Here is a 20,734-nt window from a genome sequence, read left to right on the forward strand (position 1 = left end):
AAGAAGCGTAACTTTATTTACGATACTGCGATAACAAATATTCATTGCCTAAACTATGCGTCTTATAGTTAGATTTTTACGATTTAATCACGCTGAAGAAGATTTTTTAACGGGTTCCGTGAATTGAGATTTATTTTATCAGTAGTCTTAAGTTCAATGTATCACTTATGTAGGTTGTGAACTCGCGTCAATAATCATCATTGAAAAGCTTCCATACCTCATGAGAGTCAAATGATGGAGAGCTGCACTTTGCCGCAATAAAAACACGGAAAATTACTCTCTGCCATAAATTTACAAGCCATCGTTTTTAAAAGCTGTATGCTAAACGAGAACATGAATTGTGTTAATTATATTTTTCCTTTTTTACGTGTTATTGGGAGAAAAAACCTTCCCGTTAATATTATTTATTGTAAAATTTGATTAATATTATATATATATATATATATATATATATATATATATATATATATATATATATATGTATATTACATAAAATTGTAACCGTGCCATATCACCGACCAAATTAACGTATTGAGAATATGTTTACGGGATGCGTTCTTTACAGTATAATACTGTTACTGCATGTACAGGCGGTAGTGACAATATACGAATTATTATTTATCGAAAAATAACTTTGTTCCTACGAAATAAGTAAAACCGCTATGAAAGAAGTGACGTTTCCTATGTTGTGAACCATTCCCTTCAAAGTTTTCATTCATTTTATAAAGGCAAATAATGGCTATTGCGATTTACTGCACTCAAGTGCTATTCTTTAGTTTTTGCCGAATAGAAATACCGGTAAATTTTACCAACCTGCACTCTGAGTGGGCTAAAGCAGCAACTAAAACTCATGAGTATGATCACATTATAATTGTATTATACCAGCATTTTTATTTTCAATGCCCAGGTCTGATTGTTCGGAAATAATACGCTAAAATCATTAATGTTAAGTATATCATACGATATTATTTTTAATAAAAATTGCAGTTTGCAGGGCGAGATTTAAAGTGAAACGAGTTTCAAAATGTTACTTCAACGTTTGAATATAGGTGCAACACATTTCCCCACTTTAATGAGTCAGGGATCTACCATCCAAATAGAAAGTTTTAAGTATTCGCTCGAGCATATTGAACCATCCAATTTTCAATGAACTTTTGTAAATCTGAATCAATCAATTGCGAAAATTAAAATTGGTCAATTACTTTCGAATGTTCGCTGAAACTCGTGTTTTAGGAAACATTACAAATTAAAAAAAAAAAAAATTTCTAAGCAATAAGACGACGTTCCTAATAATAATTATATACATAGGTATATATATACACACACACACACACACACACAGGTTTCCAGACTGTGCCATGAATGGGAAAGTAAGAAAACGTATAAGAGAAATGAATTCCAATCATATTTCTTGACATAGATTCTTGTCTAGATGGAAGTCACTTACTCTTGTCTGTCAGTGTGTATAGAATTAATTGACAACGCGACAAGATAAATTATTTATTACATAATTCATAACTAATGAAATTCAAGATTGCTACCAAGCTGTATATATTGAAAAATAGTTGAGCCATGCTTTTGACTAATCAAAGAATTGGTTTGTGAGCCAGCCTTTGAAATTTTACGTTCACGAAGAATCCAGATATTCATGAATGTCAAGCCCTGGATAAGCAGGCAAAGACGATAGGAAGTCTGAAGTTGTAAGATGCGCCGTTACTATTGTGTCGAAATATAATTTAGAAAACATACAGCTGTCTCAAAAAGGAAACGAAACGTATAATTATTCCAATCGTGATTACATATATGCATACACATACGCACGTGTATATAGTATTAATGCGTGTGTTTATGTTACATGTAATTATTCAAACATTGTACAAAATGTAACAAACAATTACCCTTGGTGACTTCGCAATTACGAGCCTAGGGTTTTGTACTATTCATATGAAATAAATAAATCGTTAAAATCTAGAGTTTGCTATTCGTAGTCATTGCAATTTATATTTATTGTAAATGTATTTATTGGCTCGTCCGCACTTCAATGTACAGCATTGCAGTCAGCTAGTTTTTATTATTACACTTTATTTGCTTCCACTTTGTTTAGGCTAAATTTACTACTGCATAAAATGGTTGATATTAAATAGTACAAAAAAAATTCTGTACCTAATCCTAAATAAAATTATTTGTATTCATGGGCGTGCAAAAATACAAAGACAGTATTGAAAGTGAATGCTGATTGACAAACTGAGGAAATAATGTGGGAGGAATAAGTTATTTTATTTTTTAAAATAACAGTTGCAAGATAGAGATCCCCTTTGGCGTATCGGTCATGGAAAAAAAAATGACCGACATCAGTTTCGGAATTTGAATAAACAAATTAGCCCAATTTTCTCCACAGCATACTTCAAATGAAAATTGCCCTAACGCTGTTTACGATTGTCAAATTAAAATGTTATTTATGTTGTCCAATACTGTAGTTTGTATTCTATTTCTGTTTTATACTATTTTATATCCTAATTTATACTGTGAATATTTCATGTAACGCACGACTCGCACGCGCGGTAAAAGCCAAGTTACAGTGATTATTAACACAACCTGTGAAGTCGCCTGAAACGGAGCGACTGACCCGGCTTCAAGTGGTATACACAGGGTGTATGTAACTAAAGTGAAATAAATAAAGGAGAGGAAAAACGGATACATTACTTCATTTATTATTTTCATCTACAATATAAATGTAGTCTTCAGCTCTGAGAATATTGTAATATAAGGAATAAGATGAGCATTTGCATGTAAGTTCAAATATAATCTGTGTCTCTTTTAACAGATCATAAGATTAAGATTAGCTAGACTCTTGAGTTTGTACGTAGCAGTGAATCAGACTGTGAGTACTTCTTAATTACTTGATTTTATTTTATTTTTTTCTGTGTATTTTTCAACAAGAAATCAGTTAAATACGATTCTACGACATACGATAAAACTTCAAACCTGTGATAATAGATATCAATTGTACCACTGAAAGGTTCACGATTCGGAGCAATTAATAGGATATCTTTTTGTTTCTATTAACTTACATTTTTTTTTTTTTTTTTTTTTATCAAGTAATCGTCAACGATGAGATATCGCGATGAATGAGTCATGGCAAAATTTATCCTCATCGTTTATTATCACTCTAAATTCTACTTATTTGCCTAAATTTCGTCTTACACTTCAACCAGTTCATGGTTACAACTATAATCTTCTGACGTTACTTCTGGGGGTTTGACGATCGATGATTCAATTATAACTACGCAATAAATACGTTCAATCGCCAATACGATATCAGTTAATCCATATCTACCTAACGATAATAACATACAAGAACAGTTGCACGGCATGTATACATACGTTTTATTGGTGAAATGCCACGTGTTCACATATACATATGATTATTCTTTGTAATACATCGACAGCAGGACACATTTCCGGTAAGGTGCTCAAAAAAATAATAATATTGGCGATATTGATAAATAAATAGTGGCAAAAATATCGTAAACATAATACGTGAACAGAGCATTTTGTATTCATGCCATTTACGGGCTGTTAATAATAAAAAATTTCTAATCTAGGTAAGACTAACATCATTCACGCTTGTAAATAAATTTTCAATAATGCAAAATATGCAAAATAACTGTTAGAATGTAATAATTTTTGTAGTTAATTTGAATCTCTAAAGTAGACCATAAATTACATCATTCTAACTAGAGGTTCGCGGACTGTTGCGGGGATTGATTGCTCAAGTTGAGATAACAGGAAATATGTAGAAATTTTGAAATTTTAAAGAAGTTGTCAACGTGCTTCCAGATGAAATAGAATTAAAGTTGCAACCCATCTGACATCTTGTGACAGAGACATCGCGAAGAAACGTATTGACAAGATGTAAACAGATATGCAAAAAGTTATGTAATGCGGATGACTAGGAAGTCAACATCACATGAGAGCGAACCACTCCTTTTTCCGTAACTGCAGAGGCTTTCAACCTCCTTAATCATACGTGTGCACGTGTATTAAATTTAGCAGATGAATCTGGTCAGAAAGTCAATTCAAGATAATATTGCAGTATTGCAATGAAATGGCCGATACATAGTCCTGTGGTAAAAACGTCTAAGTCAACCAAAGATATAGAGTAGTAGTATAACAAATTGTGTAGTCTGACAGAGAACCGATGAGTACACATTAGTATCGGTAATAATTAATTACTTGTGTACCTAAAAATTCTACCTAAAACACATTTAAACCTTTACTATTAAAATGGTTTCCGTTCATAGCAATAAATGTAAAGGGCGTGCTTAATGATTAAATATACAGTATATCAGAAACGCGAGTTTGGCGATATTACATGCGCATCTGTGCGCACGTTTTTTTCATTTAAATACTACAATCACCTACATTTCTATCATATATGAATTATGTTCATAATTTTCTTGCTTTCCCGATTTTTTTTGTTTTTTCAATATTTTTGTTTTTTTCTTGGAACCTTTTGTTCCTCTATTCTTTTTATACAATCATAATAGTTGTTGCGGTATATGTTTATCATCGTGTACTAAGTTAGAACTTACTATGAATAAATGATACGTGTGTCAAACCTTTCTTTTGCGTAGCTTAGCCTGAGCTTCTTTCAATAAAAGATCAAACGAGTTATCCTGATCTAACTTAGAGCCACTCCTTCCTCCGCCAAACGAATTGCTCGCAATCCCATCTGTACTCAGCATTAAACAAGAGTTATTAATGATATTTTCTTAAGTTGATTTTCACCAACTGCAACATTTAGTCGAAAATTTTCTTACCAAGGTCTGCATATTTAACTTTACAAAAAGCTCTACGGCCACCAAAGCAGAGGTCATAACTAGGTTGCATCGGGTCATCATTCCCATGTTCAACAGCTTCATACGCGTCGGTTTTGTATGCAAATGTGACGAATCCATAATTATCTCTGTGAGGTGAAAAAAAAAAAAAATCATATTTGCATCACGAAAGTGATTGTGAAACATGACCAGCATATGTGCCATAGATAAGTCAATATTTCAAATTAATAAAATGCCTGATCAAATAGTTCATTAGAGAGGCTTACCCATGTTCCCGAAAGTGTACGCTGATATCAACAACTGGACCAAATTGTTCAAATCTTCTGCGTAGGTCAGCCTTCAAAACACCCTCTTCCAATCTGCCGACATAAATGACTCGGCGTTCTTCTACTTGCCTCTGTTTCTCTCTGTCAGTCCATGTGTCATATGGTTTTCTTCGAAGAGTAGAAGACGACCTGGATGATTGAAGAGTTTTGCGTTATAAATGGATGTGTAATGACTAGGCAATGCTTAGAAGCTGAAATTTTAAACAATTGTTCAATATACAAAATTCAAAGCAACACCGGTAGCGGGAATATTATTGACAAGGAAATTCTTCCAACGTTACATGCTCACTCAATTGTGAGAAAATCGAAAGCATGAATAATATAACGGTCAAACCTTCCACTACCAATTTGATGGCTTTTACGTCACATCAATTCTCCCAAGTATACTACCACACCAGTTTCGTACCTCTGAATCAGATGTACAAGATATTCATGTATGATGCAAACTTTGTGTTTCTATGAAAAATTTTGTTATGTTTTTTATGATTCTTGTTCGAAAAAGTGTGTCCACTTTCTAACCACACGTACATGTTTCAATCGTATGACCTAACTTGTATGAAAAAAACCATGAATACGTCAATAAAGCAATAATGCATTCAGTTGTAGTGACGTTGATTGTCGTTACTCCTTTTTCCGTAACTATATTGGCATCCAACTTTTTAAACTCGATGACTATAAGCATACACGTGTGCTATGCCGGAGACAATTATTTAATTCTAAGCGCATTAGACCAAGATTATATTATAAATAGGATAAAAGAACGAACAGACATGGGTATTAGAAAAACAGGTAGGAGATTTTGATTCCTCACTTTGGTATTCGGAACTCTTCACAACAGAATTGAAACAATGTGTTTACCTCCTCCAGCTTCGGTAGCTGTGACTGCTATCAGAGGAGTTCCGCCTGTGTCTATAATAACTCGGACCATGATTGCGCATTGGCTGTCTTCGTTGACCTGACCTTTTACCTTTTCCAGAATTCGACGGAGTCGAAGACCTACAATCGCCATTTTATGTTCACAAGTCAGAATCTTGTTTTTCCGTGGTAAAATTATGGTACATAAAAATTTTCTTTCAGATTTGAAAACCAATACCGCAGATCCCAGTTACATTCCGTGGAATTAAAGCTAAACTGCCATGCTGGCTACTTTCTTTAGGTTCCTTTAAAAATACCTTGAGCAACTCGAATATCTTGAAGACCTTGACCTGGACCTAGATCTGGACCTAGACCTAGACCTGGATCTGGATGACCTGGAGCGTGACCTAGACGTGGAGAGAGATCGCGATGTTGATCTAGACCTAGATCGAGAACGAGAGGACCAGCTGCTAGTGGAGCTGACCGAGCTACGTCTGTGACTGAATCTTCTTCTTCGTGTGGCGCCTCGTCTATGCGACGTGCTTCTACTTCTGCTTTTACTTCTACTCCGCGATCTAGAACGACTTGAGCTAGAACTATTCCTTCGCCGCCTGTATTGTCGATTCTTTCTGTCTCTTACTTGACTTGTCCTGAAAATATTTGATATCACACCAGTTATAAGAGTACGGCAGTGTGGATGATATCAAAATTAAATAGTATCAAAAGAATTGTCATGAATTTTCTTGACCATACCACTTACTCCTTGCAACGTGTGAGATACCGGATCTATATTAATTTTAATCAGAATTTTTTTTTTGGGAGGCATATAAATTTCCAAATTCCCAAAATTAATAATTTAAAATAGACTAGGGAAGTGATTCAAGTTTTTTCCGACCAGAAGATAGAATAGGTACAGAGATTATTTGTCATTTGGAATGTAATCTTAATCTCAAAACTTTGGAAATACCTATCTCTTAAAAAACATTTTCATTATTTCATTTTAAACAAGTGTCTCAGACATTGAAGAGACTCAGGGTTATCATAATACTTTGAAATTACATGATAAACGTTTAAGTTCAAGCAAAATGTACCTGTTCTCGTTAATAATATTATTGGTTTTAGCTGGGTTTTCAAAGACTGTTTCGTTTGTCTGTATTCCAGCATCTTCAGTAGGCATTTTAGGCCTATTTTTCGCCTCTTCAATTTCAGCTTTAGGTTTCAATACAGAGACTATCTCTCTTTCTGACCACACAGGATTTTCCGGATCGTCTTTTATTGGTTCTGTAGTCGTAGATACATGATGAATATAAATCAGAGTCATAGGTTGAATGGGTGAATTGGTCCTGCTATTGTCGCTGCGATTTTTGTCTCGCCTACTGCGATACTCGGCAAGATTAAGTTTTCTTCGTGCTGGTTTCTTCATCTCTTCCTCTCCACTTCCTTGTTGTTCCAAATCCTGAACGATAATGTTCTGCACTTCATTGTTAGAACTGTTCGTAGTAGTGACTATACTTTCGTTCACATTACTAATCAGAGTCGAGGTTGAAACGGGTGGCTTCTTCAACACCGATACCATCTGCTTCACCTTAGGATTACCACTTTCAATTCCGAACATGTATGCACCAGCTCTCCTCCCATTTCCGATATCTAGGACAGGCTTTGTCTTTGTCAGGACACCTTTTCGCAGTTGCAGAATACTTGTCGCTAACGCAGAACGTATTTTCATCTCATGTACAGGAGATGGTTTAATCACAGACTTACTTGTACTTAGTTTATTCACAACAACATTATTGCTCTGCTTCAGGACGCTGTCTTGTGATTGCTCCTTCTGTCGTTCTATAGTTCCTTCATTGCTCTTAGCCTTATTCGAGAGATTTGTCGTAGGTGGTGATTCTTCACTAGCATCACTCACGTCCCCTGACTCTAAGCCACTGTCCTTTTTAGAGTTCTGATCAATCCAGCTGTCTCCACCATGATATTTAGGTGATATTTTCTTACCCGCCACAATTCGACAAGTTTCTAAATTGTTACCGCAAACGCTTGCTTGGTTATTCGACGTTTGTTTCAGGCTTTCGTCTTTGGTTGGTAACGCACATTTATCACTTTCGCTGTTGCATTGTCCATTATACTCGGCATTACTCTCTAAACTCCTCAATGCTGAGCCCACGCTGCTACAGTAATCGTGATCCAATTGAACCGAACCATCGACTCTACCATTTCCATTTGTATTATAAGTTACCTGTGGGAGATCGAAATTTTTTCTCAGAAATATCTTTTGTACTACGCTGGCTGGGGCTGAATTTTGGAGCACTTACGATTTTCAGTAGTTTGTTACGAGAAAGCGTAGCTGCTGCATCTTGCATACGAGTGCCGCTACTTCGAGTACATTTTTTTGTTGGTATTGCAGGAATCAAAGGTATAACTCTTTTGCGTCCAGATGCCTATTGTTGAATATATTCATCTGTTAATTGACCTCTTGACCACGAATGATAATTCAGCAGCAGATATGCACCATTTCGTACATCTGCCAATTACGAGAGTTAGACTAATTTACCTTTATCCTATCGATCACTTCCTTAGGTAAGGAATCCATTATATTTTGATGTAGCGTCGAGTCTACGACTTCTGCCGGTTTCTTTAACGGTGACAAGAGAGACCTGCCAGCAGGTGTGATAGATTTACTTTTGCAGGGGGCCAAAGTCTCGCCTGGCAAGATCCCTCCTTTTCCATACCCGCTTACCGATGACTTCGGAGTGACAGCCTCTGATGCCTCGAATTGTTCCAGAAGACTCTTTACATCTCCAGCTTCTAGTACTGGTTAACCAAAGGACGATTATTGACCAGACTACGCGAAGCATCGAAGTGCTAAAATCTCCAAATATTCGGTACAGAGAAATTATTTTGACATGTGCAATAATTACCGGGTACTTGTTCAGACACAGTTTCCACGTCTATGCAGTCTTCCATCTCAGTCTCTCCAATGTGGTTTGTTTCCTCTTTTTCGACTTTTAAGTATTTCAACACAACATCTGTCCTATCCACATTTGTTTTGAGTTTGACAGGACAACTATATTCCATAGTTGTGTTTCCCTCTATTTTCGGCTGTTTCAAGTCCGGACAGACCCAATTCTCGACCTTCGTATTCTCTGCGACATTGAATAGAAATTATTTTCATCTATCACCAAGATTCACACGGAGACCAAGTGAATTGTTATCATGGGTGGCACTTTACAGTACACTCTATACTGTAATGATAACGACCGTGGAAATACGAACCTGTTGGGTAAGAGTCTACGTTTTGCGGAGAGTCTGGTCTTTCGATTTTTACTTTAACAAAAGAGCTGGGGTTTTTTTTCCCCTTGCTTATCTTCAACACTGATGGTTCAGTTTCGAAAATGTTATCCTGAACATCAACAGCCACTATTTTAGGCACGTCTATGTCGAGCCCCACCATATCTTTCACATCCATATCTTCCTCCAGATCTGAGGCCTGAGAAAATCAAACGTATACATTTTTACTACTGAAATTTGAGATTTTGATTCAATTAATTTGAACAATAAATTCACCTGTAGTGAACCTATATGTTCCTGCCAATCGGTTAGCATTTTGGCAAAGTCTTCCTTGATGTGTTCCATTTTTGGGTAAACTGTTGCCACCCCAGAGTCGGGCAATACAGCCATGTCGCCGTTCAATCTGAATGTGAATAGTGATACATCAGCAAATAAAGCATGACAATACGAAGATTTTACAAGTATTTGAAATGGCTTGAAATTGATTCAAATGAGTATTAATCGATTAATAAGTCTTTCCGTTTAAACAATATGGCTTCAGAAATAAATGAAAAAAGTAATGACAATAAGAAAAAAAATGTTTCAGTCCTAACGGTAAGCCCCATAGGTGGAAAAGCAGAACAATGTATGATCTACTTACTCTTGCTCGGTGCCCCAAAGAACTGCGGAAGGATCGATGCGCGAGTCTAAGTTACAGTGGAAGTCATCTTGCATTAACTCCATGAGTGAGCTGTGTGATTCTTCCAGCATATCATGCTGCAAAATTATTTATATAAGTATTATTACCATCATTATAATCATCATCATGGTGATTCAGTTACTGTTCGCTAAACATATTCGGGGATGGATTAATACTGTCGATAACTATGCTAAAACGACAATCGGGTAAATACGTAAGACAAATGAGTTTGACTTGCGAAATCGTGCGACATGTTTATACAATGTCAACAAATAATGTACCATTAACGTACGAGAAATATTAATTCCCGCATGTATTAATCTCACCTGATCAAGTGGCAAAGAGAAACCTGAGAAGTGTTCCTCGTCGCGAAAATTTAAAAATCCAGTTTCCATGACCCGTCCAGGTTTGTTGTTATAATGCAACTGCACTCTGTTTAGTAATCTACAAAAAAAACGACCAAGGTTTTTATTGCGGTAAGAAAAAATATTTTAAATTCCTTGATCAGAATAAAATACGAGACATCTTTGCTTAAATTTAATGTTTAAGTAACCGCACCAACTGTGTAGCATTTATTTTTATCCATAAGCGTTGATTCGCATTACAAATTACAAGGTTTCTATACGATACCTCAGTTTGTATACCGCAAATAACGAGCATATGTATATCTGTAAACACGCATAGTCGTAACATAGATCGTTGTCCGCTTTGGAGAAAATATTTTCAGCGATAAGGAAATTCGGGTGAATTTCTTGCACGTGATGCGAAAGACAACACTACGAGGATAGAAAACGTGGTAACGTGGGTTAGGTTTAATTTCTTTGTTATACATTCTTTTTCATCGACTAATGACTAAACAGGCATCTTATTAATCCTAAACCTACAACAGTAAGTTAACAATTTTCCCAATGACTCGATAAGGAAGATAAAATGGTGTGTGTACGCATAGCACGCGTGGGTAAGTTAGAGGTTATGTTTAGCACCGCTTCGATTATTTATGGTATAATCCCGGTTCAGTTCCCAGGATACCTGTCCCACCTACGCGAATTTCATCAAGAATTTGCAAACGGTTGCGGCCCTATAGACTGATTCGCAAGATCATTAATCCGTTGTAAAATCAAAAGTTCTTCGGTAAATTGGCTAGATCAGAAATTCGCACACGTAACATGCTGACGGGCAAAGTGGTTGGTCGGTCGGTGCTAGCGCAAGTCTCCAGATGCAATACTTACGCTATAATACCGAGGCGTTTTCCGAGCATAGATAATAAAATACGTACGTTATATATCGTCGGGTAAAATCCTGCCGAATATCGAGGTGAATACTGTGTATTTTAACGGTGAATTAACAATCCTTGTGGGACGCGGCATGCCTCGGACACTGATTCACGCGGATGCCGATGCACTGGCGCAGAGCTGTTTTCTTCACACCGACGCGATGATTTATGCGTATTTACGACGCCTCTGCGTACACGTGTAAAAGAATCGCTCATTCACAGCTAGATTAGCGAATGTGGAATAAAGAAATCGCGTGCCGTACGAAGGTGTGTGAGTAACGACATATGTACAATATGTATGCACAATTTGTATCGTTCACCTCGCGCTAAGGCCACGAGCGAACCTTGGTACGGTGATCGGTCGAGTATTTCCACTTAACTGCAGGTACTTTACAATGGGAAGGGTGAACGACGCGAGGTATGTAGTTTAGTCAGGGCGTATTTCCCCCACAAAGTAACGCTGCCGTGATGCGAAACGTACGCGTATCAACGTATGTTGTACAGTTCACACCGCGTGGAAACACACAAAAGCACGCACACACTTGCGAAAGAGATCACCGCCCCAGCAGGCCGCAGCACCGTACTACCTCTTCCAGGCTTCACATATTTAGCCCCGCAATCTTTGGTATAAATAAACCGAGATCACGTAACACCGTTGAGCTTTGTTCACCGATCTTAGTCACGTTGAACGGTATCAATTTCGCACGTTATCAATCGTTACTTACTTGTTGATATATAATTCCCGACCGATATTCTATTTTACACCGTCACATGTGTCCGTACGTACGTATCTCCTTCTCTCTGTCTCTGTCTACTCTGCAAAACGGCAAGCGTCGAAGGCACGCATTTCGCACACTAAACTGAGCGAAGCATCCTTCTTGCTTATCCTAACACAGCCACACTTGCACACACACACACATCCGTCCGCTGATACAGTTTGGGGTTGGTTGAACTAGAGTGGCGGCCTCTGGTTACCGGAGAGACACGGCATGATCGGAATTTGGCAAGGTGTCACGTGACGCTAAAATGACACGAATGCGGTGGCGACGCTATTCTTTCATTCATCGGCTTATCCCATCTTACCAGAGACTGCGTTATAGTGAAATGCACGCCAAGATTTCTTCTTTTGTTAAATTTTTTTGCTGACTTGGCGTGCGGTCCAAAAAAAATTTATAGAGAAAGTAACTTAAATTTTATATCTATGTATATATATATATATATATATATATATATATATACACATATTACATATTACATATATAGGTATGTAACATAAGACGAACAAGATGTATGAGATGAACCATAATAATTTTCAATATTATTGTTCCCTACTTTTTTTTACGAAAAATGAAAGCATTCTTTTAACTTGTATTTACAGATAATTTATTTTTACCCTTCGTTACACTGCGGCTCCTTAATTATTCGAATGAAAAAAGAAATAATATCGGAGCGAGTATAAAATATAATATTCAGAGACGTACAATATTGTATCTATACCTGGGTTAGGTATGTTATTCGGCATCTAAAACAGGCAAATGTATCTATAATATCAGTCTCTGCTAATACCTGCTAATAATAATTCATAGAAAAATCTTAGACCACTAGTATTTGGCATACCTAAAGTGAAAATGCAGTTGAAGAAAGCAGAGAGTATAAAAACAGAAAATTTTGACACCGCCCATACTGTCGTATAGATATAAAATTTAACATGCAATTTAAATAGATGTCAAACTTTCAAAAGTTGACCTTTAGTTCGATAAAATTCTTACATATCTCCAATCACTCTGTGTGAAACAAACATTACTCTTGACCGTGTAATGTTTTTACGCAAATGATATAAAATATAAACAAATTGAGTAATTGCTATTTTATGGAGCTAATGATTACTGTCAAAAATTGTTAACGTTAACTAGGGAATATTCTGATTAAGTAAGAACTTGGATATTAACCTAGCAATAAACAAATAAAAGGTGGCTAATTTAAAAAGAAAATACACGTAATACAATGCATCAACTAATCGATAATTATGTATTATTATTCTATATTTTGAAAATGAAATCCGCGTACATTTCACATTCTATTTTTAGTATTACCCATACTAATAATAATACCATCGTGCCGATCCACATCACTCTTCCAGTTTTCCAACTTCTACAAGCACTGTAGGTAGTATAAAAAATATATATATATAAATATATATATATACATATTTGTATGTATACTAGGGTGATTTATTTTTAAACTTTTCTTTTCCAACGTTATACTCCAAAAATTTGTGACGAATACTGAGAAACAAATTATTGTACAGCCCGGAGGAGGCATGAAAATATTTAAAGCTTTAAAAAATATCAGTTAATTTTTTTCGTATCGTGGTCCAATTAATCATTGTTCACAAAAATCAGTACTGAAAACGACATAGGGACATTAAGTTGATGTGATACTCCTCTTTCGGTAACAAAAACTGTTATCCAAATTTCTCAGAGACGCTCAATCTTTCGGGTAAAAAACTAGAACAGCCAACTGCGGAATTTTTAGGTCCAATTTGCTGTTGAATGGTGAACTATTAATTGAACCACGATACAAAAAAAATTAACTAATATATACATATACGTCCGCAAGGTACACACATAAGAGTAAATAAAAATATGTTATAATAATCGGTGACGACCTCTAAATAATTTCATACTTCTTCCAGGTTTTACGACTGTTTTTTTTTTTTCAGTATTCGTCACAAATTTTTTGAAGGGACCTTAAAAAAAAAAAAAGTTTTTTTTTAAACGAACCACCCTAGCGTATACTATTAACTTACTATTACTTGATAGCAGTAATAATAACAGCATGTAAATTGCATTTTCTACACGCCCTGAATTTTCTTTAAATATCGCAGTAGTATTAAGAGGGTTCTTATAACACGCGTTGACACGCTTATGAGTTTCTTTTGGTAGGAAGACTTGACGAGCTGTGGTGCAATATGGTACTATTAATTTGTTATACCAAGGCGATGTTTAAAAAAATTTGTAACTACAAATTTCCGACTGTATAAGTGTATGATGAAGACTGTGCACGCATACAATATAGATTTGGACACATGAATGAAATGAAACAACAGCTTTCAATGAAATGAAATTATCGTCCTGCTCATTTACTGTCTTGTATTATGTCAAATTACGTGACAATGTTTCATCAAATGACATAGATTTGAAAAGAATTTCTACAGTTAGCCTCTCATTGTTTTAACTAAAATGATAATTTTTAATCAGTATCAATTGTAATAAATGCAATTATTATAATGTCATGGTGATAAAATAGTAAAATGTATGTATATATGTAGATGCCAGCTATCAGATATGACTTTTAAAATAAGTAATTGCAGATGAAACGCAGGAAATGAAATATCTGTTTAGATTAATGATTATGGTTGACAAATCTTATTCCTTTAAAAAAAAAATAGAAAGTAATATTAATATTTAATATGTAAATTTCGAATTAAATCATAAATCCAAGATCATTGGCCAAATAGTATTATGTATTATACTTGCACCACATCCACATAGATGTAATTCATTTTTTATTTAGCCATCTCAAGGCATATGTAGGACTTTGGGCAGGTACGGATAAATCTCATTTTTGCATTCCAAGTACTCGAGCATGATTTTTACATTCTGTTTCGATTTTGGCAAAATAACGTGTGGTGATAAAAACTCAGTTTCCAAAAAGATATCACGGCACAAATGATTGTATGAATTGCGAAATTTGAAGTGGTTCCAAGGCCTCTCATTAAAATAAACTTGTTTTGAAACTCTGTGAAAATGATTGTATATATTTTGATTATCAGTGATACTTAAATTAATGGTTGAAACTGACTTGTCTGAACTCTGTGTCAATTCTAAACGTACCTTAAAAAACTTCCACATTTACAGTTACGCGCAGAATTTTAGGTTTTGTTGCTTTAAATCAAAGGTGTGTATTTCACTGACAAACAAAATCCTTTTTAAATGCAAATAATGAAATATGCAACATCAGATCTTCTTAATTCCTCGTATCATCAGTGTGTAGCAGTTTGATTTTATGTGAAAAATATTTCTACTGCATAAAGATAACAGATAATTTGACCAAGGTTCAAAAAATATCTTATCGGCTTCTTCATGACCTTTATAAAAACAAAAATCTCCGTTTCTACGAGATATGTAGCCCTCTACATTATACTGCACCACTGTTTCACGATTCCCGACCCTTCCTGGGTTTGGATCTTTTCATCGTTACTTCCAATTCCGCTCACATCGAGCTTATCTGATTTGAATTTGTAGCCCCCAACATTTGGCGTTGAGACCTGAATTGGCCTGCGCAATCCCTGAAGAATACCAATCGAAGTATTCAACAAGCTGCTTTCGCAATCAGTTTTAACTTTCTTAGGTTCACTGGAGACTTCCGGTTCGAGTTTACGCTTTCGATCTGAGGGCGTGCCACCGTTGCAAGTCAAAGTGTTCTGCGTTAGTCCAGCCCGATGGCGAACTATCTTGTGATCGCGAATATCTTCATCGGGTAGGGAAACCGAAGACATGTTCACATAAAGAGAACTATTAGGCGATAGTCTGTTTCTTAGTGTGACGTGACGCATTCGATTGATTGAATGTCTTCCAGAAATATTTCTGAGAGTTCTCCCAAAAGATGAATCCTTGCACAGCGGCTCGGACATTGAACGTTCTTCATTTGTCAGTTCGTAGAGTTGGGAATTGTCCTTCAGACAATCGTTCAATCGAACTTGAACATCTTTCAGCATTATTGAGGCATCAAAGGATACAAAAGACACATCATCTTTCAGTAGCAACTGATTCTCCTTAGTCCTCGCATTCTCGGATTCCATTTGGGCTGGTTCCGATGCTTCAGACATTTCTGAAGTTGTGGACTCCACTACATCGACGGAATAATTTTCTGTCTCGGTAGGAGCTTCGCTCTGATCTTCTCTATCGTCGGCTGCAACGTGGCCATTCTCTTTATCGGCATCTGTTGGTTCTTCATCAATTGCTGGAGGCTCTTCACATGAACTATTCAATTCCGTTTTCAAATTTGTTTTAAGAGGACTGCTATCTATCGACAAATTCATTTTTGCTTCATACTCCTCCATTTCCTCCTTAGAATCATCGTTTTCTAATATCTGGCTGATTGCGTCATCAGTGAGCTGCGCTTTGATCTCGCGTTCATTAATTCTGCAATTTTCTGAATAATGTTCTCCAATTTCCTCTTGAATATCATCTCCTTTTTCTTTTTCGGCTACTTTTTCAGTTTCACGTTCTCCTTCCTTCTCCATTTGGCTAATGTTCACACTTTCATTATCTTGTTTCTTTTCATTTTCTTTTTCCATTTGTTGCGCATGTGATTCGTCTACAGTGCTTTCTTCATTTGCGTCATCCTGTACTACTGAACCACTTCTTTTACCTTTTACAGTAAAATCAACTTCATCAACGATGTACTGCTCACTGACATTTTCACTCGTCTGTGACTCGCTTTCTTCCGACTTCGGCTGCATAACGATAGTTCGGCTTTTTAGGTTTTTCGATGAAATCACGGTTTTATTTGTTTCTTTTTCAATCGATATTGGCTTGTTCGTAGATTTTGGCAAACGAGACATCGAAAGTTTGACAGAAGGACTTCGAAGCTTGCTCTGTAACAAATGAAATTAAAATAGTTGCGACCGTGCGTAGGACAATTTCCTCTTATCCCTACGCCAGATCAATATCAACTTGCGGCTGGTAGGTTCAGTTAGACACTCAGCAACAAAAATATCTATTACTCAACAATATTAATCTACCTGACGGTTGTTTGCACAGCTGTACTTGTGTGGAGTTGGGAGAAACGTTTCGTATCCAAACAGAGATATTTTAATGTGTGAAGTTATTTATAAAAAGATAGATCGATAAACTATAGTAAAAAACGAGCAAGAAGAGGTCAAGTAATATCAAATTAATTAAATCATAACAATAAATGTAATAAGTCTTGCACAAGCTATACTTAGAAAAATGATATTGTGAGATCGTTAACAGTGAATAATACATCAATCAAGAATGAAACGTTTTGGATATCACTTTAATAAAACTTGTACTACAACGTACTCCAAAGACCGGCCGAAGTGTACTGGCACATTCATACCACGTGTGACAAGTGAAACGTATAATAAAAATGGATATAGATAAGCATGCTCAGTTGTTAATCAGGCTTTAGATACAGTGTTCGGGTTGACCTCAAAGTGTAGGTCGTATATATTTGATAATTGCTATTGACATTGATCCATGATTAGTAGTGATCTTCTCTCCTAAAAAAATCCAAATTTTTCAATTTATCAAAAACAGCAATCACATACTCAATTAGTACCTTAAAAATCGTTACGTAGATCAGACGATTTTAAAAAAAATTAAATTCTACACACTTTGAGCTTTCCACGTTGGTAGTCAAACTGATGCTACTTGCTGTTTCACTAACATAAATTATTATCGAGGAAAGTTTGTTCACTTTGTATGTTTGGCATTCATTGTAAGACAGAACTTTGCATTCCTTGAGCTGATTATATATTTCACTATTCGTTACAATAATAGCTTCGGTATCCCCGGCTAATTAAGAAACTTCCATCAACGCTTGGATATCGAAGAATGGGACTGTTAAATTTCAGACTAAAATTAGCATTTCTTAGGACAGTGAGAACAATGACGAAAGTAAAGACAAAATTGTCATTCACTGACATACCTTGAAAGTCTTGCTAGTGCCAGCTGCTTTGAAACTTTTCTGAACATTCGTCGATTGTTGCTTTCCTCTGAAACAGTAATTAATTCCTTTAGATGAATCTTGTCTGTAACGTATGTGGATTTCGATAAGTAATGAGGCAGAAAAAAAAAAACAGTTTTCAATAGAATGCGTGAACTACGTCATTCGATTTCAGGGGATGAGAGGTCATAGTTTAAAATTATATCTGTACCACCAAGGTTTTGTATTTCACATAGATCGAAATTGAATTTCTTTGCCTTTACCGATAATCATGGAAATCAATGTGTTGAAACATCATCAGACAGCCGCCATAAATATAAAGGCTTCCTTGTATCGACCAAACGTTCGATGCAATAATTCTATACGACGATAGATACAAGGATGGAAATGCAAAACAAACGATAGGTAATTTTACAAATAGTTAAATACGTATTCGTCTTTATCCTGGAATGAGTGCTACGGGTAACGACACTGTGGGAAAGCGATATTAAACGACGATGAGTTGTACGATGTCAGTTCAACTGGGGTGTGGAAAAGGTATATAACAAAAGTTTGGAAGTCTGTTCCCATAAAAAATGGAGAAGATAAGCCTGGACAAGGTATAATCAGCAGAGAATTATGTGTACAGGTTGGGTTTTGTTGATGGCTTGGATTTTACAAACCTGTTCGTATTCTCGTATTCAGGCTGCACGGAACGCGCCGCGGGTAAATTCACAGCGATATCAACTTGTCTCGACGAAGCGGATGCCGTTTTTAATCTCCGAACGTACCTATTCCTCTCATCACCCTCGGGTACCGCCTTCTTCGGCGTTTTACCCATGGTTTATATCAATCACAAGGTGAGTTAAAAAGAACGCCCTTGACCGACGCTGCCCGCAGTATAAACCGAATCTCTAACCTTTATATCTCTCTATTCGCGTATTGCTCTCGTGTTCCCCTTTTTGAGACGATTGTTTTATTATTCAATTTTCATTCCTTTAACTATTCCCATTTGCTCGAACGCGTTTGAATCCCAGACGACAGCTTTACAGTGACAGTTTATACTTGTTAGTTTTTCAAGGGGGAAGATGTACTTTCGTCGGAGGTGGCGTCTCCTTTTCTACGTTCACAAAACACACGTAAATAAACCGACAAGAGAGTATGGGTGGGTAGGCGACGCGTGTTGTTATTCAATTAATCGAGAGAGCGATAATATGATCAAGAACATGGAAAAACGAAAATGGAACAATCGCTTTGCGAGCAAAGTTTCACACTGCCGATATCAGAAACTAGCTCGAAGCGGACAAACCACAAAACGACGCGAACCCTTTATCAGTAAGGTTTGCTTCATACGGTAACATCGCACAAGCATTGCGTATATGTATGCATGCACGTATTATACTTCGTGGGTGTGAAAATACTTTAAAAAGTATATGCATGTACGTACGTACGTAGAGCTACGCGTGAGAGGATTTCTCCAGATATGCAATGTGGAATATGTCCTGCATCTATTTTGATGCGATTCGTATGTAAGCAATGTGTGAGCTCTCAATAATTCACATCGATTCACCCGTTTATGGAGAAATTTTTCTTACCCGCGCGTCGCCTGCTCAAGAGACAATCGAAGCTCTCCGTAACGTGGAGTGCAGCCAGTGAACAAGATGTGCGTGTAACGTATGTATGAATGAGTATTGGCAAGTGTAAATTATCTACTGATAATCAACGGAGAATGAAAACGCGATACTTCTGCGGTACCGGTCAACTGATTGTATTTTCGTTACGTAACCTTATGTTATGTAGCTAAAGGCTTGGCTTAGCTAAGTCTGTGAGGATGTAGGTATGGATGTAGGGGTATATCGAGTGAAGGTGTCGACAACGAAACCCATGCGACGCATGTGAGTCCGTATGTCGTTACGTACACAAACGCAAGTACGTCGTACGTATACCAAGCGTATACCTACACACTGCGAACGCCATGAAGCCGGCCGGCAAACGCCGCATTCTCTCTCAATTTTTCTTTTTGTTCGTAGTTTAAAAGTTCGTCAACATCGCGTCCCGGCGTCAGATGCCGAGTAACCGGCAACGTTGCACAGAGCCGTGATTCGCTGGACGTTCGGCCACGCGCGGCGAATATTGCGGCAGCCAGTGTTGCCAGATTAGATAAATTCCTCCTAAATTTCGGAGCAATTTGAAGCTTATGGAGAAAAAATTGGCGGAAAAAGTATCCAGGAGTTTTTTCAGGAGAAATTTAAGAAATTGCCGGATTTACGCGTCGCTCGCCAACTCAAAAATTTTTGCTGCCTTTGTTTATTTTTTTGTACAAGTTTAGGGCGTGTTCGGAAATCGACTGACCGTACCAGTAGCGCGATTCTGTAACTCGTTATGCTGTCGTTATGGACTCATAACGACAAGTTTCGTTATGCTACCGACCGCGTCGCTATTATAACGACAAATGCGATTCTGTACACTATTCTTAGCGAGTTTTGTCGTTATTAGTAACGAAAAGTGTCGTTATGACGTCGTTACGGTGCGAGTGGATAGCGAGGCTCCGAGACCCCCTCGGTACGCTATTGCATATTATGTATATAAAACTCAAACTGAACCTATGCTGCTTTGCTGAGGTGTTAACCAAGATTCATCACAGCTTCTTGAGGCAGGCGAAAAAGGCTGAGAAACTCTTCTCGTGGTAGCTGAAAAGGATTCTGAGCATCTCTCAGTCGCCTTCTTTCCACAC

General features: G+C 36.8%; 2 protein-coding genes across 7 annotated transcripts; both read right to left on the reverse strand.

Annotated features, from left to right (window-relative positions):
• Positions 1-2,294: 2,294 nt before the first annotated feature.
• LOC124177899 (serine/arginine repetitive matrix protein 2-like) lies at positions 2,295-12,385 on the reverse strand. 3 transcript variants are annotated; one of them, XM_046560827.1, is made up of 14 exons: positions 11,991-12,385; positions 10,319-10,436; positions 9,954-10,069; positions 9,590-9,716; positions 9,299-9,512; positions 8,944-9,168; positions 8,577-8,836; positions 8,338-8,463; positions 7,114-8,261; positions 6,340-6,672; positions 6,026-6,163; positions 5,108-5,296; positions 4,824-4,969; positions 2,295-4,735 (listed from the first exon to the last, which is right to left on the reverse strand). In XM_046560827.1, the coding sequence occupies exons 2-14, from the start codon at positions 10,385-10,387 to the stop codon at positions 4,617-4,619; spliced, it is 3,210 nt and encodes a 1,069-aa protein (XP_046416783.1). In that variant the 5' UTR covers positions 10,388-10,436; positions 11,991-12,385; the 3' UTR covers positions 2,295-4,616. The 3 variants fall into 3 exon arrangements, with proteins under 3 accessions (XP_046416783.1, XP_046416781.1, XP_046416784.1); XM_046560825.1 differs by having other exon boundaries at positions 11,269-12,384; XM_046560828.1 differs by lacking the exon at positions 6,026-6,163 and having other exon boundaries at positions 11,269-12,385.
• Positions 12,386-13,279: 894 nt separating this feature from the next.
• Positions 13,280-19,869, reverse strand: LOC124177904 (uncharacterized protein PF11_0207-like). 4 transcript variants are annotated; one of them, XM_046560840.1, is made up of 4 exons: positions 19,596-19,869; positions 18,684-19,120; positions 18,004-18,070; positions 13,280-16,927 (listed from the first exon to the last, which is right to left on the reverse strand). In XM_046560840.1, the coding sequence occupies exons 2-4, from the start codon at positions 18,839-18,841 to the stop codon at positions 15,461-15,463; spliced, it is 1,692 nt and encodes a 563-aa protein (XP_046416796.1). In that variant the 5' UTR covers positions 18,842-19,120; positions 19,596-19,869; the 3' UTR covers positions 13,280-15,460. The 4 variants fall into 4 exon arrangements, with proteins under 4 accessions (XP_046416796.1, XP_046416797.1, XP_046416798.1 ...); XM_046560841.1 differs by lacking the exon at positions 18,684-19,120 and having other exon boundaries at positions 19,596-19,867; XM_046560842.1 differs by lacking the exons at positions 18,684-19,120; positions 19,596-19,869 and adding an exon at positions 19,448-19,579.
• Positions 19,870-20,734: the final 865 nt, after the last annotated feature.

Source organism: Neodiprion fabricii, chromosome 3, assembly GCF_021155785.1.
Source record: "Neodiprion fabricii isolate iyNeoFabr1 chromosome 3, iyNeoFabr1.1, whole genome shotgun sequence".
In the NCBI taxonomy this organism is placed as follows: Eukaryota; Metazoa; Arthropoda; class Insecta; order Hymenoptera; family Diprionidae; genus Neodiprion; species Neodiprion fabricii.

Coding starts and splice junctions, on each gene's coding strand:
- LOC124177899 (XM_046560827.1), bottom strand. CDS start 10,387: ATGGAAACTGGATTTTTAAATTTTCGCGACGAGGAACACTTCTCAGGT. Junction 10,070..10,318: donor TCTCTTTGCCACTTGATCAG/GTGAGATTAATA, acceptor ATAATTTTGCAG/CATGATATGCTGGAAGAATC. Junction 9,513..9,589: donor AACATATAGGTTCACTACAG/GTGAATTTATTG, acceptor TGATTTTCTCAG/GCCTCAGATCTGGAGGAAGA.
- LOC124177904 (XM_046560840.1), bottom strand. CDS start 18,841: ATGGGTAAAACGCCGAAGAAGGCGGTACCCGAGGGTGATGAGAGGAAT. Junction 18,071..18,683: donor GAATACGAGAATACGAACAG/GTTTGTAAAATC, acceptor TTACTGTTTCAG/AGGAAAGCAACAATCGACGA. Junction 16,928..18,003: donor GCACTAGCAAGACTTTCAAG/GTATGTCAGTGA, acceptor CATTTGTTACAG/AGCAAGCTTCGAAGTCCTTC.